This window comes from Oculina patagonica, chromosome 6 (assembly GCF_052425735.1).
Source record: "Oculina patagonica isolate OP01 chromosome 6, crgOcupat, whole genome shotgun sequence".
Classification (NCBI taxonomy): Eukaryota; Metazoa; Cnidaria; class Anthozoa; order Scleractinia; family Oculinidae; genus Oculina; species Oculina patagonica.
Window position 1 is genome coordinate 7,663,270 of NC_135763.1, and position 24,548 is coordinate 7,687,817.

Genomic DNA, 24,548 nt, shown 5'->3' on the forward strand with positions numbered 1-24,548 from the left:
TGATCTTTCGAGCATTTCGAGCATCCCGGCGCCGGTTTTTTTTGGCAAGTTGAAAAAAAGGAGATTTTAAAAATCCTCCCAAAACTTAAAAAAAACCCCCAAATTTAACGACGGGGACTGAATAGTTCCCGGCTCGGCGTCTATTATTCGCTCGGCGCGGCCCCGCTGGCCATTTCCCATTATTTTATTGAATTTTGCAACGAAATCATTTCCCTCGTTAAGTCTCGGTAATGTACAGATCATAATATTCAAAGCCCAAATACCCAAGTGTAGTAAATGTTTACGTTTTTATCTGCAGGAAGCAACAATAGAAGTTGTCGTTTCTCTTCAAAAGAGATCAATAGAAACCCATGCAAGGATTTGAAAGTAATCGATTTCATTAGCACGAGAGCCAATCAAATGAGTCCATAATTCACGGTGTTGAACACAACGTCACCTTGGAGACAGAATGTGAAAAGGGCCCTGAACAAGCGATTTCGTCTGAATTTTACGAGAAAAGCGCTTGTAAAGCCCAGAAAAAGTACAGTCAATCGATTTATAGTTGTTTCTTCCTTTAGTTGATGGAATTTTGACGAGATTCGTAGCCGCACGCGTTCGAAATACAAGGCATAATGTCCGAGGCGCCACAAGAAGAAACTGCAAGATCGCGAGCAGCTTCACCTCCAAGCGGCGAAGTTGCGCCTCCTCTGATCTTAAATGCAAAAGGTATTTACACTTAAACTCACAAGTTGTATGTTAACTTTACAACTTGCAAACAGAACTCTGCTCGATGCGTTTTGCTGTTGTTGTGTTTGCATGCAGTGTGGTCATTCGATCGTTTATGGCGCGCTCGCTCCCTTTGACATTAATTTTACATTGACTGCGTTTTTGTTCGTTTTCAATAATCACGTATTTCGTTCGATATCTTCCTGACGTCTTATAAAACTGTTGTGTGTTTTTATAGACGAAGAAGCAAAGAAGGGACCTAAAAGGCGCGGGGCCCCACGATCGGCGGGAAGGACAGCCGCAAATGCAGGCCCGGTAAGTTTTGAAAATCTTCCAGTTGTTTTGATTCGAAGTGATGCTTTCAATGTCTTCAATTACTCATCAATTTAGATAGGATAAATTTGTATTCCTTAATTTAATGATCCATTTAATACATAGAACGAAGCTATTTCAGCTGTTTACACTGTAAAGATACATATTATTAAAGCTTTATAATTATACAGAAACTTTGGGGTAACACAATACTCAAGCTTAAATGTTTGACAACCAACGTCTGCGATGCGCGCAAAATTTCGGTCGAGTTCGCATTGTCCAAGTTTGAGCATTCTAATCGAATTAAATATTTTATGACGTCTAGTTTTGCTAACCCACAGAACACGATATTAAATACGCACTCAAAATTAAACGCAAACTCATCATCGACGATGACTACATTGTATGTGGAACATTTTCGTAAATCGGCATTTTAATGAAATTTCACGGGATACCTTATTTCACCACAGTTGAATAAAAACAATCCGTTTCTTTTTATTAACAGAAGAAAACAGTTACGCTCGTCACGGGTTCTGAAGCTATGAAGGAAAGACAGAAGCAAGCCAAAGCCCTCAAAGAAAATCGCAAAATGGCGGTAATTATTTTTGTAATTGATCTTCAGTAAACAAGTTGTTTATTTTTTCTTTTCACAGACGGTCTCTGTGATGCATAAGGTCTAACTTACCGCCTGTTGCAATTGGATATGGGTGGTACAGGGGGCTGGTGGAAGGGGGGGGGGGGGTGGGGGAAACAAATGGAGACTAAGTATAAGATCCCGTTTGTGGAAAATAGAATGGGAAGATTTTGGTATAACCCTATACTTAATTATGCAATGTTAGTCCATTATCAGAATTGTATGGTATGCCACAGTGGCGGATCTTGGGGAGGGGTGGCCCCCACCTTATTTTTAGGCCAAACTAAGGGCTGAGAAAAAATATTTTCGAGAGTGGGCGTCCCCTTTATTCCAGGGTCTGAAATCTCGGGCCCCTCACTTACCTGAAGGTCTGCTTCTGCCACTGTTTCAGAGTGTCGCTTACAAAGTGTACTTGTCTGTAACTTTAAAGTAAATGGCAACCTGGACTGAAAATGGGTACTCCGTAAAAACTAAAATCTTAAATTAAAACGTTCGTCTTACCTCAGCACCAGAACAATAGCTGAGAAGTTACATCAGCTATTGTTCTGTGCTGAGGAAGACCGTCTTATAAGATTTTAGTTTTTACAGAGTAGGGGAATGCAGATAGCCTGCGAGCAGGCTCTCTATTGGGGGCAAGTGAATATGAACTGCTCGCTCGAGCGCCGAAGGCGCGATCCCGCGAGTGCGAAGGCGTGAGTGCGTGGGTGAAGCGGGCACGCCGAGAGAGAGCCGCATGCGCGCCAGAATTCAAATCCGGCCCTCGAAATGTGACACTTGTTGACAACTCGCTACGCTTCCGGTGATTTCGATCGAACGCTCGCGCGTTTATTTCGAAAAAAGTTGTAAAAAAGAGAGTGAATGTTACTGTATCTGCAAGTGTACATTTTTGGTAAAATATGAAACTGTAATCGCTTCGCATGTAAAGGAAATTTTTAAGCGTCAAATCGGATGGGAGCGCGGACAAGTGACGACAGATGTACGAAAATTGAAAAACAATTCGCAATATTGTCTAGTTTGTCCAGCCGTGTGTTCGATTCCTGTCCCCAAAAAAATCAGAAATCGAACTTAACTAGTGAGCATCACTCTGCGAACTGCATTTGTAAAGCTGCTTTATTCTCCTGCGCGTTTCGTCCGACTGTCGCGGACCCAGCCAAGCAAATATTAACTGCGAACTGACGCTCGTAACGCCGGTTAAATCTCGCAAAGCAACACAGTTCAAGTTCAACCCATCGATTGTCCCTCCTTCACCTGGTCCCGGGCACCTGGTCTTATATACTGGAAAGTGGGCATTTACTAAAACGATAGTGTCTGAGAGTCGCTCGTAAACTTTCTTCTCCACCATTGCCACTGCAAAGAGTTGAAATACATGTATGAAGCAATTGCCGTAACCGGTTTGGATAACCGCAAAAACATCTCGTTCTTCTAGAAGATAATTTACCGCATCTTCCTGTTCTTGTTTTAAGTTATGGAGATCGTTAGAATCAAGCGAAAGTTTCCAAAATGCTCATGAACGCTGTTGAACGAACTCGCGTGCCTATTCACGGACGCCGGCCGTAGTTGATTTGGCTTTGATGTGGACGCTGGTTTTTCTCACATTTATTAAGCCTGTCATTTTTGACCAATCTGAGTGCTGCGTTCGTGGACGAACGCGCCGGATTTGAAATTCAATGGCGTGCGTGCAGGCTCCAATTTTAATTGCGGGCTCGCTCGCCGCCCAGCGGCTCGCTCGCTCACCGACCGCGCCGGCACTCGCGGGATCGCGCTCGCCTTTGGCGCTCGAAGAGTTCAATATTCACGTTGCCCCCAAATAGAGAGCCTGCTCGCAGGCTAGAATGCAGATGATTGTATGTTGATTTGAAGTGGGTCCATGTTCCAACTTTTTGTTCTCATATCATTCCTAGCTATATCAAATGATATCTACCACATTTTAATTATTTAGCTTCTCTTGGTTGATAGTTTATGTGTCCTTATCTTTGTATTTTTATTTAACTATAATTTCATATCTAATGCTTTTTTTACTAGATGGATTCCAGACATAGCTTTATACTATCCAAGGTAATGCCATATATTGTTTGTTTGTATTTTGTGAAATATAATGAACATTACAGATCAATTTAAAACCATATATTTGTGAACTGGACTGGTATGCAAAATCTTGGCAGTCAGAATGGCAACTCTAGAAGGTGCATGGTCCATGGCAATTTTTCTATAATGGCCGATTCCTCTATAGCGCCCACCCTGCAGGGAATCACGGTAGTTGTATCACAAATCATGCGCGAGACTAGCAACCTGCATCGTTGCTGAGTCTCGCGCATGATTTGATGAATACCACCGTGATTCCCTGCAGGCGCGCGCTATAGAGGGAATCGACCATTCATGAACATTATGGCCCTGGCTGCTGACTGGGAGGCGAAAAATTTAAAAAAACAAATTTCCATGAGCCATATAGGTGAGACATAATACCCCTTTAACCACTGCCTCGCGAATATGGAGGATGGGTGCCTGGGATACCCGGGAGGGCCTCCACTGAGGTCAGCCGGCCCTCCCCAGATAGGATAAAGCTGCCAAGGCTGGCAATCCCAACAAAACAGCCATGAGCCCCCACGCACAGACACCCGTCACACTGATTAAATCAGTGGAAAAATGAATTTATAACTAATAAAAAGAAGCAGGAAAGGGAGGGAGGGAGGGGAAAAAACTCGCAAAACATCCCTGAAAACCCTCCATTGAACGAAGACCTGACACCACGCTGTCATGTCCGAGAACGCAACGCACTGAGCCTGACAAGAGCTAGTAACCGCTGACCACCAGGACAGCCGACTACCCACTCGTTGTGGTTAACTTGGTTAAATTGCTTTATTTAACTTGGTTAAATCGCATTTAACCTCATTTAAATGGGCTGGCCCTACTTTTTGGGACATGTCGCTTGTGGTTCCCGGGGCCTATAATAATAGAGATTGAGGTCCTAATAACATGTATTCTTTGTAGATTGCTGATTACATAGGAGCAGATTCAGCTGTGATTGAAGACTTCATTTTGGGAGATGATAAGGTGAGTTTTCTTTTTTTTGTATCAGTCAATTCCAAAAGTCCCCTGGGTGCACTGGCTGGGGCCATGGTCAGACTGGCTCAGTACTTTGAGAGTAAATTGTCTTTCTAAGGGGGAGGGGAGGAGGGTACTCCTCATATGAATGGGAAAAAGGGATGCTCCTTAGAGAATTTGAATTAAAGTTTCCTTCAAGGAGACCAATGGAGCATGGTTCACGCTTTTTTTGAACCCTGAAAAAATATACCATTTTCTTGCCTGATCAGTCTCGACTGGTCACACAGCACGACGATGTTTATTTATTTCTTCATTTGTGACCCTAAATGAGACCTTGATGGGTGAAAATATTGGCATTCTTTCCTGAACACCCTAGAAAGACTAAGGGAGATGAAAAGCATCACTGTTCATTTCATCCCTCAGGACCCCTGTCCCTTTCCCTCAAGGACGCCTGTCCCTCGGACTTGTCTTAAGGATGCCTCTCCCTGTCTCTCAAGGACGCCCCTTCCTGTCCCTCAAGGATGCCTGTCCGTCCCTGGTCTTAAGGACGCCCCTCCCTCTCCCTCAAGGATGCTTGTCCCTTTCTTTCTCAAGGAAACTGCCTGTTATGCCACCTGTCAATCTATCCTTGTTCAACAAGCCAACAACACACGTACAGTCATGATGCCTGGCCTCCCACTGACTTATCTCTTGAAATTAATGCAAGATCTTTTTTCTGCTGTACAGTTTGATCAAATTGAAGATTTTTTTGCTCAAGATGGATCAAGGAAAATAATGTTCTTCTATCAGGAATGCAATGTAAGTTGCCTTTAGCGGTGTCTTTTTCGTCAATGAGAACATAGCACCTGGAGTGTGTTCAATAGAATTTTAAAATTGATATATTTGATTTGATCGCAAGACCAGAGAAGGATACTTGAAGCAATTTTACCATGCAAGAACCCTTAAGATCTCATTCACACAGTACGTGTCCCTCTTAATTTGTCGTGTTTGGATAACAAAAAAAGGGAGGTATACAGTACATTTTCTACCAATCATGATAATACTTACTAGGACTGGTCAATTTTTAGATAAACAGAGTGGATCTCAGCTCACAGGCTGCCAACTCACCCAGGAAACTCTTTATCACAGGAGGGAACACAGAGGTACAGTGTGCATGACCAAGCAAACAATCCTTTGAATTTTTGTGGCTATTATCATCTTAATCCTTAAACTCTCATCTGGGAGAATAGGGCCATTTGTGGCTTAACTGTATACCAGACTTAAAAGGCTGCATGAGGACACTGCCATAAAGTTGTTAATTAATAGTAATAAGTATAGTATATAGGCAACCAATACACCCATTGCAAGTACATGCAAAAAACAACAACAACAACGAAAAACAGACAAACAAACAAAAACCACAAAACAAAGATTTTGCATACTTCCATGTTTAACAATCATCACCACCTTAAATTTGGATTCTGCAGAATTGCCATACCTCTTCCATAGATCAAGTACTAGGTTTCTATTAAATAAACTAATTAAAAAAAATGTATTTATTTCTTTCAGGAACTCTGTGGCACTTGTCTAATATTTCTTCGTGCAACAACAAAGGCAATCACTATACAAAATATTGCTCAGGTAATGTACAGCTTAGTGTAAATGTAATAACATTTATTCATACTGTTTTGCTAGTGAATAATCTCATAATTAGTACATGAATTTTGTTTAACATGCTTATTAGAAGTCTAGTACTTGTATTTATGGCACTGTATCTAGATTTTTGTTCTTGTCTCTTGCAGGAAGTAAACTTCATGGCAATGGAAGTGTCCAAAGGTGATGTCCTGGAAGGATTTCAAAAACTTCTTGGAAGCGTCATGATCCCTGCACTTCAGAAACAAGAGGTGTGTTCGTCATTGTTGGTTTTATTCCAGGCTACAATCCACAAATAAATAACAATAAGTTAGAACATACATTGAGATTTCATTTTGCTACATGTGATGCAATCAAGGTTCATATTGGGATAATGGTTATAGGCAAGTTCTTTTTTGCCATTTTATGGACTGTGCTAAAGGCTAAGCTTACCGTATAAAAATAAAAGTCAAATCCTATATTGTGGATTGCATTTTACACTGCCATCAATCGTAATTACCTGACAACCAAGGGACTGGAAAATAAAGAGACAATTAAAATGAATCAACCCAACAATTGCAATCAAGAGTATGTGGCGTTTTAAACCCATTGAAGTATATTTTAATAACTTCTTTGTTTCTGGAAACTTCCAATAAAACAACTGATGTAGCATAAAAAAAGGGAAGCCTCGAGCTTATCCCGGTTTTGTTAGCATTAAATGGCTAGGAATATTTTCACTCCCGCCTAGATGGGATGCCAGTCCATCACAGGGTACCCCCCAGCATAATTTTGCCGGCAACCCTCCAAGTTTATTTTCTTCCTTAGTGGCCATTTGGCCCCGACTACTCAGGTTTTAACTTGGAGGGTTGGCGGGTACCCATTTATACATTTTATATACCTGGGTGGAGAGAGGCAAGTGCTCTGAAAGTAAATTGTCTTGCCGAATAACATGACATGTGCATCGGCCGGCCCCAGCCAGGGCTTGAACTGGGATCGCTAGATCCACACTAACCATTAGGCCACTGTTGCCTCCCAGATACATATTAAAAGAAAGCATTATAAAACATAACCATTGGTTAAGTTTTCAACTTCAGAGTTTGCATGGTCATGAAATATAAATAAATATTCTTTCTATGTATAGAATTGGGGCGAACTTCCAAGTACAAGTGGGCAAGTGCAAGAATTCCTTGAGTCCCTTGATAAGTTTGTTGGAATTTTGGGCGGAGCCAGAAGTAGCCTGAAAGGAAGGTAGGGTCAAATGTGTGGAGACAAATGCCATTTTAACGGTAATACTAACAGTAAACTCTCTCTAAAGCGGACACCATCGGGACCGGCTCCAACTGTCCGTTTTAGAGAGGCGTGCATCTTATAGGGAGTTTAGTTACAGTAAAATGACTGAAAAACGGCAGGGAGGGGACCAACACCAGGTGGACGTCTTAAAAAGTGTCTGTCTTATAGAGGTGTCCGTTAAGAGAGAGTTTCAAGACTGTACATCAGAAATCTGGTTAATATGTTGTTTGCAATTCCATGCAGGTTTTGCCCAGTTCTGACCCCGGTATTGATTTTTTTTTCAGTATAACTCAACATTAATTGATGTCCTCAAATGTGTCAGGGGGTGGGAAGTATACAGGAAGTGTGAGGCAAGAGAGTAGGAATCGGGATTCCCAAGCTAAGGTGGCGGGAACAGGGAGAAACAGGGAAAAATTCTGCATAACATCTTGCAATAGATAAAGCACAAAGAGGGAGGAACCCCGGGGAGGAACCGCAATAGAAAGTGTGGGAACACGGAGCACAAGGTTTGGGAAGTGGGAATCATAGATCCCCCTGTCCTCCCCTTTCCTCCCCCCTTAAAAAAGCAGCTTTGTTGCCACTTTTTTAATTCCTGGCCAACTTAAGTCTGTCCTGCCAATTGTCAAACCATTCAGTAAGGGCGTACTGACATTACATCAGTAAGGGTACTGATATTGCTTTTACTTTCTTGTTGTTTTGCTGTAATGCAGAGTTCAACTTGGTGATCACGATTTGGGACCATTGCTCGATGGACTTAGAACCCCCACAGATTATGTACTTGCTGGTGAGAATGGATTTTAATTTATGCTTTGGGTTGTTGCATGTTATTGTGATATAGCAATGTTACATTGTCTATTTGTCCATGCTTAGATGCTGCCGGGGGGGGGGATTGCAAGTTGATTAGTCAGATGGTTATTGCGTGGGTCAGTGGACAGTCATTTTTTTTTTTTTTTTTTTTTTGGGGGGGGGGGGGTCAAGAGGGGGTTAAGACAGTTGGTCAAACATCTGGCCAGGTAGCTGCTCAGCCACAGTTTCAGTATGTACACACACCTGTAAATTTGAACAGTCTTTTCTCCATTTAGCTTCGGTCTTCCTTTATGAGGTTCAGCCAAGGGCTATCTTGGGCTCATCACAAAGTGCGAGGCAGCGAGGCATGTGATCCATGCATATTCCGGTTTAGCCTGCGTAGCACTTCAGTTAGTCTAAATGGCACTAGGGTTAGCCTAAATAGAACTCCGGTTAGCCTACAGTTAGGTAAACTAGCTTGCAGTTAGCCTTTTTATTTGGAGTAGGGATTTCTGCCTCGCAATTGCCTTGCATGCCTCCCTGCCTTCCTGCCTCGGCTTGCAAGGCTTGCTGCCTCACACACTCGTAAGACTCGCTATCTTGGGTAGTGCACCAGATGACATTTGGCATGCATGCCCGTAATCATATCCATGCACCTTTGAACATCTCTTTATTGACAATGGCAGGGCTTGAAAAAGTCGTCACTCTACATGTACATTACTGATTTAAAATTTATCATAGCTGATACATTTTGTGTCGACCATTGAAAACTGTTATATATAACTTAAAGGTAATTTACACAGGGTAAGGCTAACAAATTGATCAGGATAGTGGTCTTCCTTGTGACAAATCTGACACAACATCATTCTTTCAGCCAACAATCCTGATGTAGTGGACAAACTTGAGGGTCTTGTAGCCCAGTGGTCCAAAGTAATTGAACAAGTTCTTGCTGAGAGTGAACAGGTGGGTTGTAAACTTGTTTTTGCTTATAATATTACACGTACAGGATTAAACTATCCAATTTGATCAACTGTGATGCGGCGCTTGTAAGGCCCACTGTGTTGCTGGGCAAGGCACTTTCCTCTCACAGTGCCTCTCTTGATCCAGGAGAATATATTGGGTATCAGTGAATTTGTAGGCAATATTATCTGACAAACCACTGTCCAGGAGGTAAACCAGTTTATCATATGACCCGTACGGACCCGCGCGCAATTGGCTAAAACATATAGGGGGCTGAGCGGGCATTATTTTCTTGTAATGACCGGGCATTATGAAACTTTTTCTCGGCTCGACGGTTTTTTGAGTTGTGAGTAAAAGCTACTAGCGAGGGGGCAAAAAACAACAAAAAATGCCGACAAAATATAACTATCTTTTCAATAACTGAAAGAAAAATATAAGCATACCGATACTTCTTTAGTATGAGCGACGAAGAGAGCCACAGAGAGCGAGTTTTACCTCCAGTGTTTTTTCCCTTGATTATACTCTTTTTTGAATAGTGCTTAAATTTGGCCATATAATAAATAACTTATTAACCTCGTCCGTTCGGCCATTACAGGGGAATCTCAGACCTCGACCTTGTTTAATGTATTGACCTCGCTGTCGCTCGGTCAATACATCACGGCCTCGGTCTGAGATTCCCCTGTAATGACCTCACTCTCGGTTAATAAGTAGTATACATTAGGTAGTACGTGACTAGTATCCCACCCAGCAAACTGAAAGAAATACTCCCTGTTGCCTGTAGTGTCAACTTAACCATGCAGATTTATAATTTAAGGATGGAGCATAATTAATATAAGTACATTGGTCCTTGCCTAGACTTGAGTGACAATGTTGTCACATTTAATGTTTTCCACCAGTTATCATCTGCCAGAGATAACATAGAGTCAATTATTAATATTTCCAGCATAAATGTAATCAAGTTACTAATTACATGACTGTATTAACTAACTTTTTTTTCAAGATGAGGAAAGAGGCTGATGACATTGGTCCAACAGCAGAACTTGAACACTGGAAAGAAAGAATGGCCAAATTTAATGTGTATGTCCACTTGAAAATAAACCAATTTTGACTTGGTACTTTCCTAAAAACTATAGCTCTGTTGTGAAGTAACACCTGTAGGCCCTCATTTGCATAGTTCAACATCCCCACTGGCCCATGCCAGTAGTCTTCCACAATATGACTCACATTTTTAATTTTTCTTGGACAGTCTTCTGGACCAGGTGAAGAGTCCTCACTGTAAAGCCACTGTGGGAGTTCTGCATGCAGCCAAGTCAAGAAGCCTAAAACACTGGAAAGAACTGGTATGGCACTTGTTGTAATAACATTTTGTCATCTGGAGCCCCCCCCCCCCCACCTATTATATACCGATTCATTGATATACTGCATATGGAGTTTATTGTGTACCTTATTCTTACTAATTTTCGCAAGTACTAATTCTCGCGATTTTCGCGATTTCAAAATAATGGCGAAATTTAGTACGCACAAAGAAAACATTGCGCAAAATTTAGTCAGCCATGCCTTTGTTTTGTTTACCCATGAGAGTTTCAGTATTATATGTTAGGCAGAATGTGTCTAGACAAAAGAGATCACTGTGAAACTGTTAAAGGTAAATAAACAGACTTCTAGTAACACAACTTACAGCAGTGTTAAGATTTCGCTTTGTTTCGCAATACAATTTTCATAATTTCAGTGGCATCGTCAAAAATGGCAGAGGCTGACTAGGATCCTTTATTAACATAATTGTAGGCTCATATTACTTTGAGAAAAGTAACATTTATTCAATTTTTTGCATTAATTCTCCAATTTAGGACAGTCGGATAACAGATGCTGCTAATGAAGCAAAAGACAATGTGAAATATCTTTACACACTCGACAAGTTTTTTGGACCTTTAATCAAGTGCTCGCCGGTATGTATAAAAATACAGTTTGGTGCATACAGTACTGTTATAGCTGACTACGCTGGAAATTTTCGTTTGTTTGTTGTTTTACAGCTTTGCCTCTCATTTCTTTTTCTGCCCAACCATGCGCAGCCTATACTAACAAGTTAGTGTGTCATTCTGATTGATTCTAACAGACTGAAATGGTTGAACACATCCCCAGTTTAATGAACGCCATCCGAATGATTCACAGCATCTCGCAATACTACAACACCTCAGAGAGAATGACATCACTATTTGTCAAAGTTACAAACCAGATGATAACAACTTGCAAGGCTTATATTAATCGCGATGTTATGAAGATATGGGAACATTCAAGGTACATAGTTTTACAAATGCTAAAGAAATTAAGAATTAATGGTAGTACTCACTGAATCTTTTCCAAACTGTACAGCTGTCATGTAACTCATCATGTAGAGATTGGAAAGGACTTTAGATACTGCTAATGAAGGGCGTCGTGCCTTTTTTTGTCTGAAATCAGTACTAATCTAGCACGTGCTAACTGCAATCAATAATTCTTAATCCTGTTTCAGGGAAGTGTTGTCAGGAAGATTGAATGAATGCATAAGGCTCAATGAAGAGTACCAAAGATGCTTTCATCGAACCAAGCAAAAGCTGAGAGAAAATCCAAATGAAAGACAGTTTGAGTTTAGGTAATAATGTGGCAGTTATGACATATACATCCCAACATGTTGTTTAATCAACAATGTGTTTTTTTTATTTCTGTAGCAATATTTTCAGTCTTATTTTGTGATGCTTTACTGGTTACCATCGAACCTTAAACTGCTGGGTTGATGATTTTTTTTTTCTTAAGGAATATGTTCTTTTACTGCAACTGGAAAGTAATGTTAAGCAATTTGGGTAAAAAAAAATTAACACGTGTTCTGAAACTTTTTTTTTTTTTTTTAAAAAAATTCCCACAGTGAGAATTACATCTTTGGTAAATTTGATGCCTTTTGCAAGAGACTGGAAAAGATTAATGACATGTTAAACACAATGGAAATGTTTGCTGAAGTTAACAACATCAAAATTGAGGTATGTTTTGTTGATATATATGACTTGAATCATGTTTATTAGCAGGGCCGTCATGGTTTCAAGAGTTCACTTGTTGTTATGAAGAAGATGTCGATTGGAATTACGTAACACTTGAATACAGAGCAAAATGCTAGGGGTGATAACTTTTAATTAGTCTAATAGCTGCTTTGAAACTGGGAAAGCAGGGATAGTGCAGTGGTGAGAGTGCTCACCTCTCGCCAATGTGGCTCGAATTTGATTCGCCAAGACGGCGTCATGTGGGTTGAGTTTGTTGTTGGTTCTTGTCTTTGCTCCAAGGGTTTTTCTCCAGGCTCTCTGGTTTTCCCCACTCCACAAACACCAACACTCCTAAATTCCTATTTGGGAATCCAAGGGCCACAGGTTTGTTAGTTAGATTGTTACAAGACTATTACATTTAATGTAAGTGCTACCCTCCTAAAAAGATGATTTATTAATTTATGTATTATTTTATTTAAACTTCATAACAGCCCTGTTGTGTCTGAAAAGTAATCCTTGAGTGTCTTTTCAACCGACATGGCAATTAATAGCACTTTGCAAATCTGTTACTGGAATTCATGCCCATATAAAAAAAGGAATTCATTCCCCCCCTCAATTTTTGTACTTATTTGTTCATTTAAACTTCCTTAGCACTCATCCTCAACTAACTTGTAGTCATAGATGAACACCTCGTGAAAATGAGGTCTTCAAAACCTGTTTTAATTTCTTCCCGTGGGGGAGTGATATTTTCTTTAAATCTTTATGAAACTTTGTTGACTCTTTTCAGGGCATGGAGACTATGATAGTTCGCTACAATTCCATAGTTACAAGTGTGAAAAAGAAAGGTTATGATTTGTTGGATCACAGAAAGGGAGAGGTATGGATTGATAGATCTGTTGCTACCTGTAAAATGTTTGGATTACCTGTACTTTAAATCACATTTTTTACACCTATGCAGTGATTTAGTGGTTAATGAGTTGGACCTCACATTGGGAGGGTAAGACTTCTACAACCAGGTACACTCGCAGAAATTTCTTAAAAAGCCTCCCTTGTTGGAAAAATAAACAAACAATTTTTATTTTTGACTTCCCCTCTCCCCTTTCAAAGTTGTTACTTAGAGCTTTGAATGTAATCCTGAAATTCAGAGAACACTGATTAGGGAGAGAGAGAGCGGGCAAAAGGCAATAGTGGGGAAATGTCTGAAATGACATTGTGCAGTTCCAGAAAATATCCATACCCACCCCATGGAAGGTAATTGGGCATTCCGATGGGGTGGGGTCTTAAAAGCCAACATTTTTAAAGGAAAGTGTGAAAATTATTTGGAATTTCCAGAGGGGTGTGGGAATTTATCCAAAAAGCCTTCCGTGGGATGGGTATGGATATTTTCTGGAAGTAACACATTTTTAATCACGAGTGTCTCAACCCATTTTGAAGCTGGTTGCAGCATGGCTGTTTTCCTGGCATGGCAGTAAGCACTGGCAGTTTGCTGGGAAAATTGACAAAATACATGCAGGTGGACTAATATGATAATGCCAGAGTGAGGGTCCTGGTCGGTACATGTTAGGCAACCAGCATTGTTTAAGGTGGCTCCATAGGGTTTTGAGATATAACGGCGCGCGCACAAGTGATACCCATCAAGAGATCATTTTCGCGTTATTTTTTAAACTAGCTTAATAAAAGCTGATGAAATATTAAAAACAAGGACTAAAATATGTTGTGCATTATTCTTTTTTAAAATAACAGCCTTTGCTTTTGAGCTACATCTTCCTAAAAAGTCCTATTTTTTGGTGTTTTTGTGGCTTTGATCCTAATTTTCTTTAATTTTCTTCGGTGAAAAGTTTTGAAAATCTCCCAACGGATTGAATCTGATGAGAAGTAACTTTTAAAAACAAAAAAAGTGGGGGTTGTCCAGGTCGTTTTTTCGTTTTTGGTTATTTTGTGTTTTTTTGACCAAGCAAAAAAATTGGCCTACAAAATTTTTTAAAAAAACGGCAAAATGGGCAGTTAAAAAGGTATCACATCTCTGCCAAATTTTAAGGATTTTCACCGAAGGAAACTCTAGTAAATCCCAGGCGAAATTTTCTATTTTCGCCCCGAAATAATTACGTCATCAGAATAGAAAATGTCCAAGATCGCCATTTGAGCATGCGCGGGCCGCAAGCGTGATCTTTGAACCACGTGAGTTTCCAGGTACGAGTTGATGTTTACAGACGAGCGTTTCCCGTTGTTGTCGTTTTTGTACGAATATCTATTAACACAAAGGTTAGTTAGAGACATACCTTAATCCTTCATGTAGCAGAATGTGTGAAATTCTGCTCAAAGTATCTCACAATCGCGGAGACTATTCTCATCGTGTTGGTAACCCTTGGTCGGCTTGGCGAGTGACATGATAATGGCGGCCTCGTCAAAATGCACACAAGACCTTTCCGTCCAAATTGTTGGAAAACGTTCTTCAGATCCTCATATCCAAGACCACTTCCTGAAATTTTCTCGGCGATTGTTTGTTTTATTGGGCTGTCCGCACTTCCTGGGTTGTAGAGCTTTCCTCGAAGAGTCAGGAGTCGCTGATGACGGTTGTCAAGCCATTTCATGTCTTCTGCGGCATCCTTGACAGAAATTACCGAGCTTCTGTTGACCAGCAGTTCATCAGACAAAGCCAGTCTTGGCGAAAACAATATTCTCCGAAGAGCGATCACATCCGCTACCGCGTCGTGGGCGTCAAAAGTGGTTTGAAAAACGTGTTCGTAAAGAGAACTCATGTTTGGCTTTGGAAATTTACCTTCGGCATCGAGGAGAGAAGAGTGCTTGCTTTGAATCAGTGATTTAAAGAGTGTCAGAGTGTCTGCAAAGCGAATGCAATTGATGGAACTAAGCTCAGCGATGAAATCTTTTCCACCATTGCGAAGAAGCACTGGAATATCAAACATCGCGGCGTTGTGTCCTGCCAAGACTGTGCAAACGGGTTTTGTGGTCTGTGAGGAAGCTGCATTCGTGCTCTCCTTCAAAAACATTACGAACTGCTTAAGAACTTCAGCTAAGGGTGAGGTTACCACAGGTTGATTTTCTTTAAGAAGTCGACGGGTTCCATTGACAGTTTTGACTGTAAGTTTGTTTACCTTTGACGCATAAGAATCTATGTCTTTGTTTGGTAGAATATAGCATGCGAATTGTTTGCCTGACCTATCCACGGCGGCGAGCTGGCATATTTCTGCTGATTTTCCTGTCGAATTTGTCTCGGTGTCAAACAACACAAAGTTATAACATTTACTGTCGTCGAATTTTTCCTTGTTAATTGTAGGTCTTGGGGTATATTTCGGAACCACATTTTCGTACTGTACTTGTTGTTCTTTTGTGATAGCAGTGCAATAAAATTCAGTGATCGAGAGTTCAGAAGTGTTCGACTGCCTTGCTGTCTCGGAAGTGTCCAGATTCAATCCAATGCCACTTTCATACATGGAACCCTCTTTGGCCTCTTTCTTTGAGGTTTCTGAAATTTTTTGTTTGTTTAGTTGCCATCGACGTATTTTGAACGGGAGTGTTGATTTTCTTTCTTTGTCCATCGAACTTTTCTTTTCCATTTTTAAGGAATGAACTTCACAGAAGAATCCTGGCTCTATGTTAAGTGCTTCTAGAGTTTGAGGAATGTACTTGTAACCTACATTTGCTTGAGCGACACCACAAGAAACTCTATAATCACTGCTTTCACTTCCCCCATAATAGCGAATTTTGGGGTTCTTTGTGCCCACCACACTGTTTAGACACTCATTTCGCTGCGAATTAGCTGCAGGTGCCAGTTTGCTAATTACAATGTCTGTGCTATATTCATCAAACAGAGATTTCAGTGCTGATTGAAGGCTGTCACCCTGGAGGTCTTTGCCATAGGGAAGATCTCTGTGATTATAGTTTGAAGGGTCTTTCTTGTGCCGACACCAGGTCTCTCTACAGCCAGTATGATTTCCAAAAGCGTGAGGCACAATGCTTTGAATTGCAATTTTCATGTTTGCAACATCCCCTTTGTTTTGTGCAACACAGTACGTAAAACACTTGACAAGATAGTTAATAACTTTTTGTGACAAAACTGAACTGTTTGGGAATTTTCCTCGCTGGCTCAAGTTGTAGAGGCGTGTTGTGAGAGATCTTTTCGTGTGAACAGTGTCGCTCCATTTTTCCACACCATAGGGCACATTTTGTTTAAGGTGACATTCAGTTGTTGAATCATCATCCCCTGTATATGTAGAAAATTTCACGTTTGACTCAGTCACCTTGTTAAAAAGTTCAACTGCAGACAAAGGCTCCATTGACTTAGAGGACCCAGAATGATTCTTTCTACAGTCATGTTCTTTAGGTTGTTTTCCTGCCTTTTTCGCTTCATCACAGGTACGGCAAGCCTTATTTTTTGTTGTGTAATCTAGGACCTTTCCAGTGGAAAGGCCCATTGCTGCTGCATGGCCAGTCTTTGAATTGAAGCCTCGCCCACGTTTTTGCCAGCCCATGTCATAAGAGCAGGAAACTGAAACCAAATTGTTTTCATCAGGCTCAATACCATTTTCAACTGCTTTATCTTTCTCCATGTTTAAAAAGTGTTGACAACTGAATTTTGCTACCTGTTCTACAGCCTTTCCAGCTTCCCTTTCTCGAGTTTTAAAAGTTGATGAGTTCATTGTGGGAATGTTAAGGGTGGAAAGTAAATTGTTCAAGTGAGTGTTGCCCACTCCAACATGCAGACATCCAAGAGCAGCTCTTGTGTTAACATCATAAGTCAATGGGCCCCTTGCTCCAGATCTGTGCTCTTTTGAAGTTTTTACTGTGTTTACTGCTTTGCAGTGGTTGCATGTGACATTTAATATACTTGCCAAGCCTTGATGTTCTTCTGATACAATATTGGTTAGGGACAAAGGACCTACAAATTTGTGTAAAAACACCATTGTAAACTAATAAAAAAAATCTGTACGCTGGGTATTTTTCTCTTATTATTGTGCCTTATCAGCCTTGTCCAAGATTGCTAGACTACGAGCACTTCCTTATTTTTTCGCAGAGTCCGTCAAGCGTAAACAAAAAAAATGTATGACCTTACAAAAAATGGGGCTGAGGCAAGGTGAGCCTCGTCCCCATTTTTTTTGCAGGGTCGTTTATTTTTTTGCTTCATGCTTGACAGACTAAAAAAGTGACTGCTCATAGTCTTAAGATTGCTGCCATGATGTTTTTATTATAATGCTAATTACTAATGTGATTAATCAGGGGGTAAACAATAAAAAATCCAGATATTCCAGCCAGTCAGACTTTTTATTATGGGATGTGATGTATTTTAAATGTATTGTTCATATTGAACTTTAATACTTATAAATTTCTTTTTTGCTGTTTTGTAAAATAAGTACTTGGAGTACAGAGTAAGCATTCTGAACTTGAAACAATTCTATCACAGTTGGCTTATATCTGACACTCAAGCATGATTTTAGTTGGCTGATTTCCTGAGTATGTTTGCTTCCTGAGAGACAATGTGACTAATAAGCTCATGTAGCCTTCTGGTTGTACCATGCTTAGCTTGTGCTAGTTCAAATTTTACAATTTTATCAACAGTCTTGGACAAAACTAGTGGGACACATATCAGACACTTGATGCAAATTTCTTAATTTACATGCAGGTAATGAATAATCCCCTACTCGGTATTGTTTCATAGGGCTAAATGATTTGAAATTTGTGTCTTGAAAAGTTTTGTCCAACATTGTAGGGAGAGACTGAACGCTGGTTCCTGTTCCTGTTGAGCATATTGGTATTTGATAATTTGTCCTAAACCAAAGTATTATTAATTTTGTATCAATAATGAATGGATTCTAGTACATATGAGGGTGGTTCTTTCAACTGGAAAGTTTCGGGTACTGAAAGCAATTGCAAGACATGGCAGTTTCTCTAGATTCTTGAAATAGGTATCTCTTTAAAGATAGGTCAGTTTGTTGTAAACTTTTGAAATACTTGGGAAAAGTATATATTTAATTAAATTGTTACATTCGAAAATATTAATAATAAAACTATATTTACCACGATGACAAAAAGAGCATTCTTTTAGACCCTCTGTAAGAGTCTCCATATCCATAAGTCTGGAGCCTTTCGGTCTTTTTTCCTCCCTCTTAGCTGCATTCTGCCCAGGTTAAAATTAATAATTAAAAGCACGTTCACAGGTGGGCCGATAATTTATAGGACAAGACACGCACCAAATATTCAATAATGAATTTTTAAAAAAGTACAAACCTCAAGTGATCGTGTCATTCTTTTTGTAGGCGGTTCGTTTTCCTGGGTTTCATTGTCAAATTGCAGTTTCCTCTTGACGTTGTAATTTCTAAACCCTTGGAATAATTTTTTCTTTTTTTCTTTTTTGCTTTCGATCGTACGAACTTTGTCAACTTTAAAAAAGCGGCCAGAAACATCGCGGGCGTTGTAAACACCTCGTTGGGGTGTTGTACACTCATTTTTCTTCTCAACACAGGCAGGCACGGGTGTTATTTCATTGGCAAGTTGCAAGTTTCGCGATTTCTCGCAAAACATTTCACGCTCGCGTGAAGCCGCCATGTTTGTTTTGATTTGCCTGCATTTAAAGCTCGCGCCATTTTCGTACCCATTCCTCGCGCGGTCAAGAAACCCTATGGAGCCACCTTAAGCTCCAGCCGTGTTGAACGATTTAATTAGTGGTTGGGGATTCAAAGTATATAAACTTGTTTGGTTTACAAGAACAGAATGTTAAGATGCCAAGATGTCCAAAATTGGTAAAAAATGGTTTAGTGGCAGTGGAATGGTATAATATTATGCAGTGAAGCTTGTGTTATTCTAATGATTTTTGTTTCGTTGTTGCAGTTTGATATTGACTATGAGGAATTCAAACAGAGCATTGATGGATTGAAACAACAGTTGCAAATGTTTGTTGACTCTTGGTTTGAGAAACCTCTCTCTGTGAGTGTTTTATTTCACCATATTGTTATATTGTTTCTTTAGTCTGAAACGTTTTCTGGTCTTAGGGTTTAACAACTGTTTCTATGAATTTAAAGAGACTATGTCACGGAGATTTCGCAGATTTCTGGTCTAAACTGTTCTGAAATTAGTGGAAGGCAACTAAACCCATAAACAAACAATATCTTTGAACATCTAAAAGAAGATATAACCTTAATTTGTTGATAGAAATCAAGCTACGACTCTAAATATCGATTTTTGGAGACGCAGAAACAATTTGAAAACGTTTGCCTAACATTTTCAAATTGCAATCCGTTTCCATCCGCGCCATCCTCAGCCAATAATGCTAGTTAACAGTTTCAGTGCTCTAATATAGCAATTTTTGATAAAAATGGACTATTAGTTCGAGGTTTCAAGCGACACAAAAAATTTTGGTTGTTCAAAAATCTGGTAAAATCCGTGACATAGTCCCTTTAAAAGGTACACATTTTTCCTTTTAGACCTTGAGGGCTCTAGAACTGCTACAAAAATTCCAAAACATAGGAGGTGTTCAGCTGTATCTTCATGACAAGTACCAAAGAATTCTACTGCAGTACGGAAGGTATTAAGACGTTTTAATAAAATCGAAATTCTCAAGATTATGTCTACTGCTAAATATATTAAACTTATACACTCCTTAATTGAAAACATGACTGGAAGAATCAGCCATGATGCAAAGATCTCGGGGCTTTGTTGTTCAAAAGCCAGTTAACACTATCCCAGTAATAAAAGTTGATCAAATGTTCAGTTTCTCCTGTTTAAAAGTGTCTTATTGCTTATGACTTGTGGAGTTTTGAGATTAGTTGATGTGAAGGTTGGAGGACAGAAAATATGTACAGAAAACCAGACTGAAAATTCAATCAAGGGTGGGACAAGGGGCCAGAAAATGTTATGGAGATAGAGAGTAGGTAGTGATGACAGAACCACAGAAAAGATTGGGGAGAGTCAAAGAGTGACACTTGAGAAGAGACCAGAAACTATAGGAATAGCCAAACAGAAGAATATGTGGTAAATAATAAAGATGGTAGATTTTAAGCTCGGTGATAAATAGTGAAGAATATTATTCTACATGACACAAGCGTGGGACAAAGAAAAAATCTGAGTCCCCGACGGGAATCGAACCCATGGCATATCAACCTAGTAAATGGCTCAGCTCACAGCGAGTCTCACGTAGCTCAGTTGGTTAGAGCGCCCAACCGGTATTCTGGGAGGCCATGGGTTCGATTCCCGTCGGGGACTCAGATTTTTTCTTTGTCCCACGCTCGTGTCATGTAGAATAATATTCTTCACTAGAAGAATATGTGGTTTGCATCGCTGGAAACTACCCAGCCAGCTGAAGAATGATAGGAAGAGCCAAGCAATAGCATAAAAAATCACACATGCCATGGTGCAAATTGCACACGCAGAAGTCCAGCAATGGGAAATACCAAGCTCTAGTAAGCTCAGAAATGATAGGAAGAGCCAAGGGGATTGATGGAAAAAGCTTGGTAAAAACAGAGCCAAGCAATGATTGTTATATCTTAGAAATGATAGGAAGAGCCAAGCGATTGCAGAAATTTCTTTTTGAACTCAGAAAATTATAGGAGGAAGAACACAATGTCAAAAGATGCAAAAATTACACCCTATTTAATGAATGAGACCCTAACAAACCAGCCCTACATCATTCCGCACCACAAACATATATAACCCATAGTTATATGGGAGTGCCTCCCCAGGGGGGAACTTACTCAGTGCTTAGCATCGATAGGAAGAGCCAAGCAATGGTGGGAATTGCTCAGCAATAGTGGGAACAGCCAAGTAAAGATTAAAATTGCTCAGTGACTCAGGAATAACAGGAAGGGCCAATCACTGATGGAAGAATTAAGGCAAGGAATGAATGCAAACTTAGGAATGAGAGGAAGAGCCAGAAAATGATGGAAATAGATCAGCAATGATAGGAACAGCCACACAAGGATGGAAACTGCTCAGTGCCTTGGAAATTAAAGAAAGTGCCAAGCAATGGTGGAATTAGCTCAAAAATGATAGGAAGAACCAAACAATGATTGTAATGGATAAGCAATGATAGGAAGAGCTAAGTGATCGTGAAAATTGCTTTGTGAGCTCAGAAATGATAGGAAGAGCCAAGCATGAGGGGAATTATGCTTAGATAAGTTGGAATTACTATGCAAACTCAGGAATGATAGGAAGAGCCAGGAAATGATGAAAATAAATCAGCAATGATAGAACAGCTCCACATTAAGATGGAAATTGCTCAGCCCTTGGAAATAAGAGGAAGTGCCAAGCAATGGTGGAAATAGCTGAGAAATGATAGGAAATAGACAGAAATAGATTAAGCAATGATAGGAAGAGCCAATTAATTGTGAAATTTGCTCAGTGAGCTCAGAAATGATAGGAAAAGCCAAGCAATGAGGAGAATTATACTCAGATATGTTGAAATTTCTATGCAAGTTCGGGAATGATAGGAAGAGGCGAGGAATGAGGGAAATAGATCAGCAATGATAGGAACAGCCAAGCAAAGATGGAAAGTGCTTAGTGCCTCAGAAATGAGAGGAAGTCCCAAGCAATGATTGGCATTGTGTTAAGATGTGATGCAATTACTACGCAAGCTCGGGAATGATAAGAACTAATGAGCAAATTAGGGACTGCCAAAACTAGTGAATTATATGCATGCCTAAGACTGATATGTTGTTTCAACTTCTCAGAACTAGCTCATGTGACTTTTTGCATTTGAAGTGTAAAATTGGGATGGATAGCATTTTAGACAAATAACTGATCAAAACGTTCACTGTTCAGTTTGTGGCTAAAGCAATAGATAAGTACACAAACTGATAAAATTAGATGAGTTGTCCCTTTATGTTTGTAACCATTCCGTTTTATGGTTGTTGCAATGTATTTTTCCTCTACTGATAACTTGTCTTGAACAGATTGTCATATTCATGTATGTTGGACATGCTGTGTTTCCAGTGTGGAAATGTCAAATGATAGTAAAACCTAAAAATAGAAGCGGCTAAGTAAAAGTGAACTCTGTAAATTGTTTTTTTTTTTTTCATCAGTGGTGATGTAAAGCGGTTATGAGCTGGTCTTCATTAATTTTGTCTTGTTTTTCTTGTTTAGGGACCTTGAAACATGCAAGAAATTGTATCAGAAACAGAAAAATGACCCACCAATTCTTCGAAACCTTCCACCAGTAAGCTTTCTGTTTTATGTTGATACCACTGACATTCTTAGGTACTTAATTATTTTAATGTGTGAGCTTTATGTCTGCCATTTTCAGTCAAAAAAAGATAATAAGGTAGCACAAAGTAAACAAAAGTTGATTTGCCCATTTTTAGGTGGCCGGTAAAATAACCTGGGCTCGACAACTTTTTAGAAGAATTCATGAGCCAATGAGGGTATTCAAGACTTACCCTGAAATCTTAAAGGTAAGTGTAATAAATATGTTTTGTTTTTGTGCTCGGTTGAAATCGTAATTAACATTGCAAAAGGATAATTTCTTTAACCAAAACGTTAACAGCTGGGACATACAATTGTTTCCTGTTTGTTTTATATATGTGCTGATTACAGTTTGACTTGTGGTCATAAACCATCTTTAGGGAGAAGATGCAAAGAGAATCATTCGAAATTACAACAAGAATGCAGCTGTACTTGTGGAATTTGAGGTATTTATTATTTTATAGACTTTTTAATTTTTTTTAAGTTAGCTGTATTAGGCCATAGTGATAATCTGTAATAATTTATTGTTTTTAATGTTTTTTTTTTTAAAGAAATTTCATTAGTTGGAATAATGGGTTCTAGGGTTTAGAGTGATAAAATTTGATTGAGTCTTGTAAAATCAAAACCAAAGTAATCACAGCTCTGGCCAATCTATATATATAAATGTATAAATTATTATTCTCACAATAGACACAGACAATCAAGTGAACCAATCAAAACATCATCTACATGAAGCAAATACATGTAGCCAGCACAAAGTGCAAGAAAACGTGCACAAGTGATCATAAGTCACAATTAGTTTTGGTCTTCTGATTGGTTTAGAGAGTGGTGCGACTTTTTTATACAGTGACTCAGGCTAGTAATACAAAACCGAAGCAAATGTGAATTACTTTTAATTTTCATTTGTAAACTCAAAAGTTCTTTTGATTCTCTTTCATCTGTGTAGTTACTCTATCATCGTGGATGGTTCAAAGCAGTGGAAGCTGCTAAAAGTGGGTTGAATGCATCTCTGCTTGTGAGACACCCAGAAACCAAGGTTTGTCCTTTTTTGTGTTGATTGCATCTATTGCACATTAATTCAAAACTGACTCTATATCTTTTGTCCTCCTCAGAAACTGTTTGTGAACTTTGATCCACAAATTCTTGAGTTAATCCAGGAAGCAAAATGTATGAGGCGACTAAACCTTGAGGTGAGTATAGAATCATTTTTGTTCAAGGTTTTAAAAACAGAGTTGTTGTCATTAACCAGTTGCAAATATTCTGGGGTGGCTCACACCAATTAACAATCTAGTCGCATATTAATTCAGATTTTTTCATTTCCCAGTCTTTTTCTTATAATATTAATAAAGTTCCTTTTTCAGTTTAAGTTGTATTGTGAAATATTAATTTACGGTGTATAGTGACATGCATTTAGTTTTCTTATGGTTATTTTTTGTTGATGCTGATTGAACTGTGTTCCATGCACACGTTATAATTATGTTTAACAGATCCCTGAGGCAGCACAGGTGATGTGCCTGAAAGAGGACCAGTTCAAAACATGCAATAACAGGTTCATATATAAAACGTTTTCTGCATCTTTGAAATTCGTGAATTATACTTCATGGCGATAAGGATTTATTTAATAGTTTTCCCTTTCAACCTCTAGATAAAAGTTAGAAGAAGTTAGTTAGGATGAATGTTTTGTTCATAGCTTCCAATTCGCAAGGGGTGGTTATTTGAGAAGGAGCAAGAGTGGGCACTTAAACTAGAAGGCACTAAATCAAGGAAATATTGGACATTTTGAGACAATTAGCTCCTCTTTTACTGAAAAGTGTAGGGTACTTACATGTACTACTACATGTACAGTAACATATAATCCGTGTACTTAAATTATTACAGTTATAATAATCAGTGCAGCTGAGAGCTAAAGTCTCTTGCTCTTACAAAAGGCGGATTGCATTTAGAACTTGTCTCGCTGAATTGGCAATCACACAAAGAGACGCCCAGAGTACATGTAGAATTCTGTAAAA

General features: G+C 39.4%; 2 protein-coding genes across 2 annotated transcripts in view; one reads left to right on the plus strand and one right to left on the minus strand.

The window, feature by feature from the left end:
- Nucleotides 1-432: 432 nt before the first annotated feature.
- Nucleotides 433-24,548, plus strand: part of LOC144658450 (dynein axonemal heavy chain 5-like) — a 78,829-nt gene continuing 54,713 nt past the window's right edge. Inside the window, exons 1-27 of the mRNA XM_078518851.1 lie at nucleotides 433-705; nucleotides 944-1,020; nucleotides 1,523-1,612; nucleotides 3,674-3,706; nucleotides 4,640-4,702; nucleotides 5,420-5,491; nucleotides 5,761-5,835; nucleotides 6,242-6,313; nucleotides 6,475-6,576; nucleotides 7,446-7,552; nucleotides 8,305-8,378; nucleotides 9,255-9,343; nucleotides 10,341-10,417; nucleotides 10,587-10,680; nucleotides 11,188-11,286; nucleotides 11,454-11,635; nucleotides 11,850-11,969; nucleotides 12,240-12,351; nucleotides 13,136-13,225; nucleotides 19,195-19,290; nucleotides 19,788-19,888; nucleotides 22,441-22,513; nucleotides 22,659-22,748; nucleotides 22,920-22,985; nucleotides 23,486-23,575; nucleotides 23,652-23,729; nucleotides 24,027-24,088. Coding sequence (XP_078374977.1) covers nucleotides 612-705; nucleotides 944-1,020; nucleotides 1,523-1,612; nucleotides 3,674-3,706; nucleotides 4,640-4,702; nucleotides 5,420-5,491; nucleotides 5,761-5,835; nucleotides 6,242-6,313; nucleotides 6,475-6,576; nucleotides 7,446-7,552; nucleotides 8,305-8,378; nucleotides 9,255-9,343; nucleotides 10,341-10,417; nucleotides 10,587-10,680; nucleotides 11,188-11,286; nucleotides 11,454-11,635; nucleotides 11,850-11,969; nucleotides 12,240-12,351; nucleotides 13,136-13,225; nucleotides 19,195-19,290; nucleotides 19,788-19,888; nucleotides 22,441-22,513; nucleotides 22,659-22,748; nucleotides 22,920-22,985; nucleotides 23,486-23,575; nucleotides 23,652-23,729; nucleotides 24,027-24,088 — 2,378 coding nt within the window. The 5' untranslated portion in view covers nucleotides 433-611. The remainder of the gene's footprint in view (nucleotides 706-943; nucleotides 1,021-1,522; nucleotides 1,613-3,673; nucleotides 3,707-4,639; nucleotides 4,703-5,419; nucleotides 5,492-5,760; nucleotides 5,836-6,241; nucleotides 6,314-6,474; nucleotides 6,577-7,445; nucleotides 7,553-8,304; nucleotides 8,379-9,254; nucleotides 9,344-10,340; nucleotides 10,418-10,586; nucleotides 10,681-11,187; nucleotides 11,287-11,453; nucleotides 11,636-11,849; nucleotides 11,970-12,239; nucleotides 12,352-13,135; nucleotides 13,226-19,194; nucleotides 19,291-19,787; nucleotides 19,889-22,440; nucleotides 22,514-22,658; nucleotides 22,749-22,919; nucleotides 22,986-23,485; nucleotides 23,576-23,651; nucleotides 23,730-24,026; nucleotides 24,089-24,548) is intronic.
- Nucleotides 14,637-18,654, minus strand: LOC144656263 (uncharacterized). The gene is made up of 3 exons (XM_078516498.1): nucleotides 18,595-18,654; nucleotides 18,385-18,484; nucleotides 14,637-17,248 (listed from the first exon to the last, which is right to left on the minus strand). Exons 1-3 carry the CDS (start codon nucleotides 18,610-18,612, stop codon nucleotides 14,637-14,639), a joined length of 2,730 nt encoding a protein of 909 aa, XP_078372624.1. The 5' UTR covers nucleotides 18,613-18,654.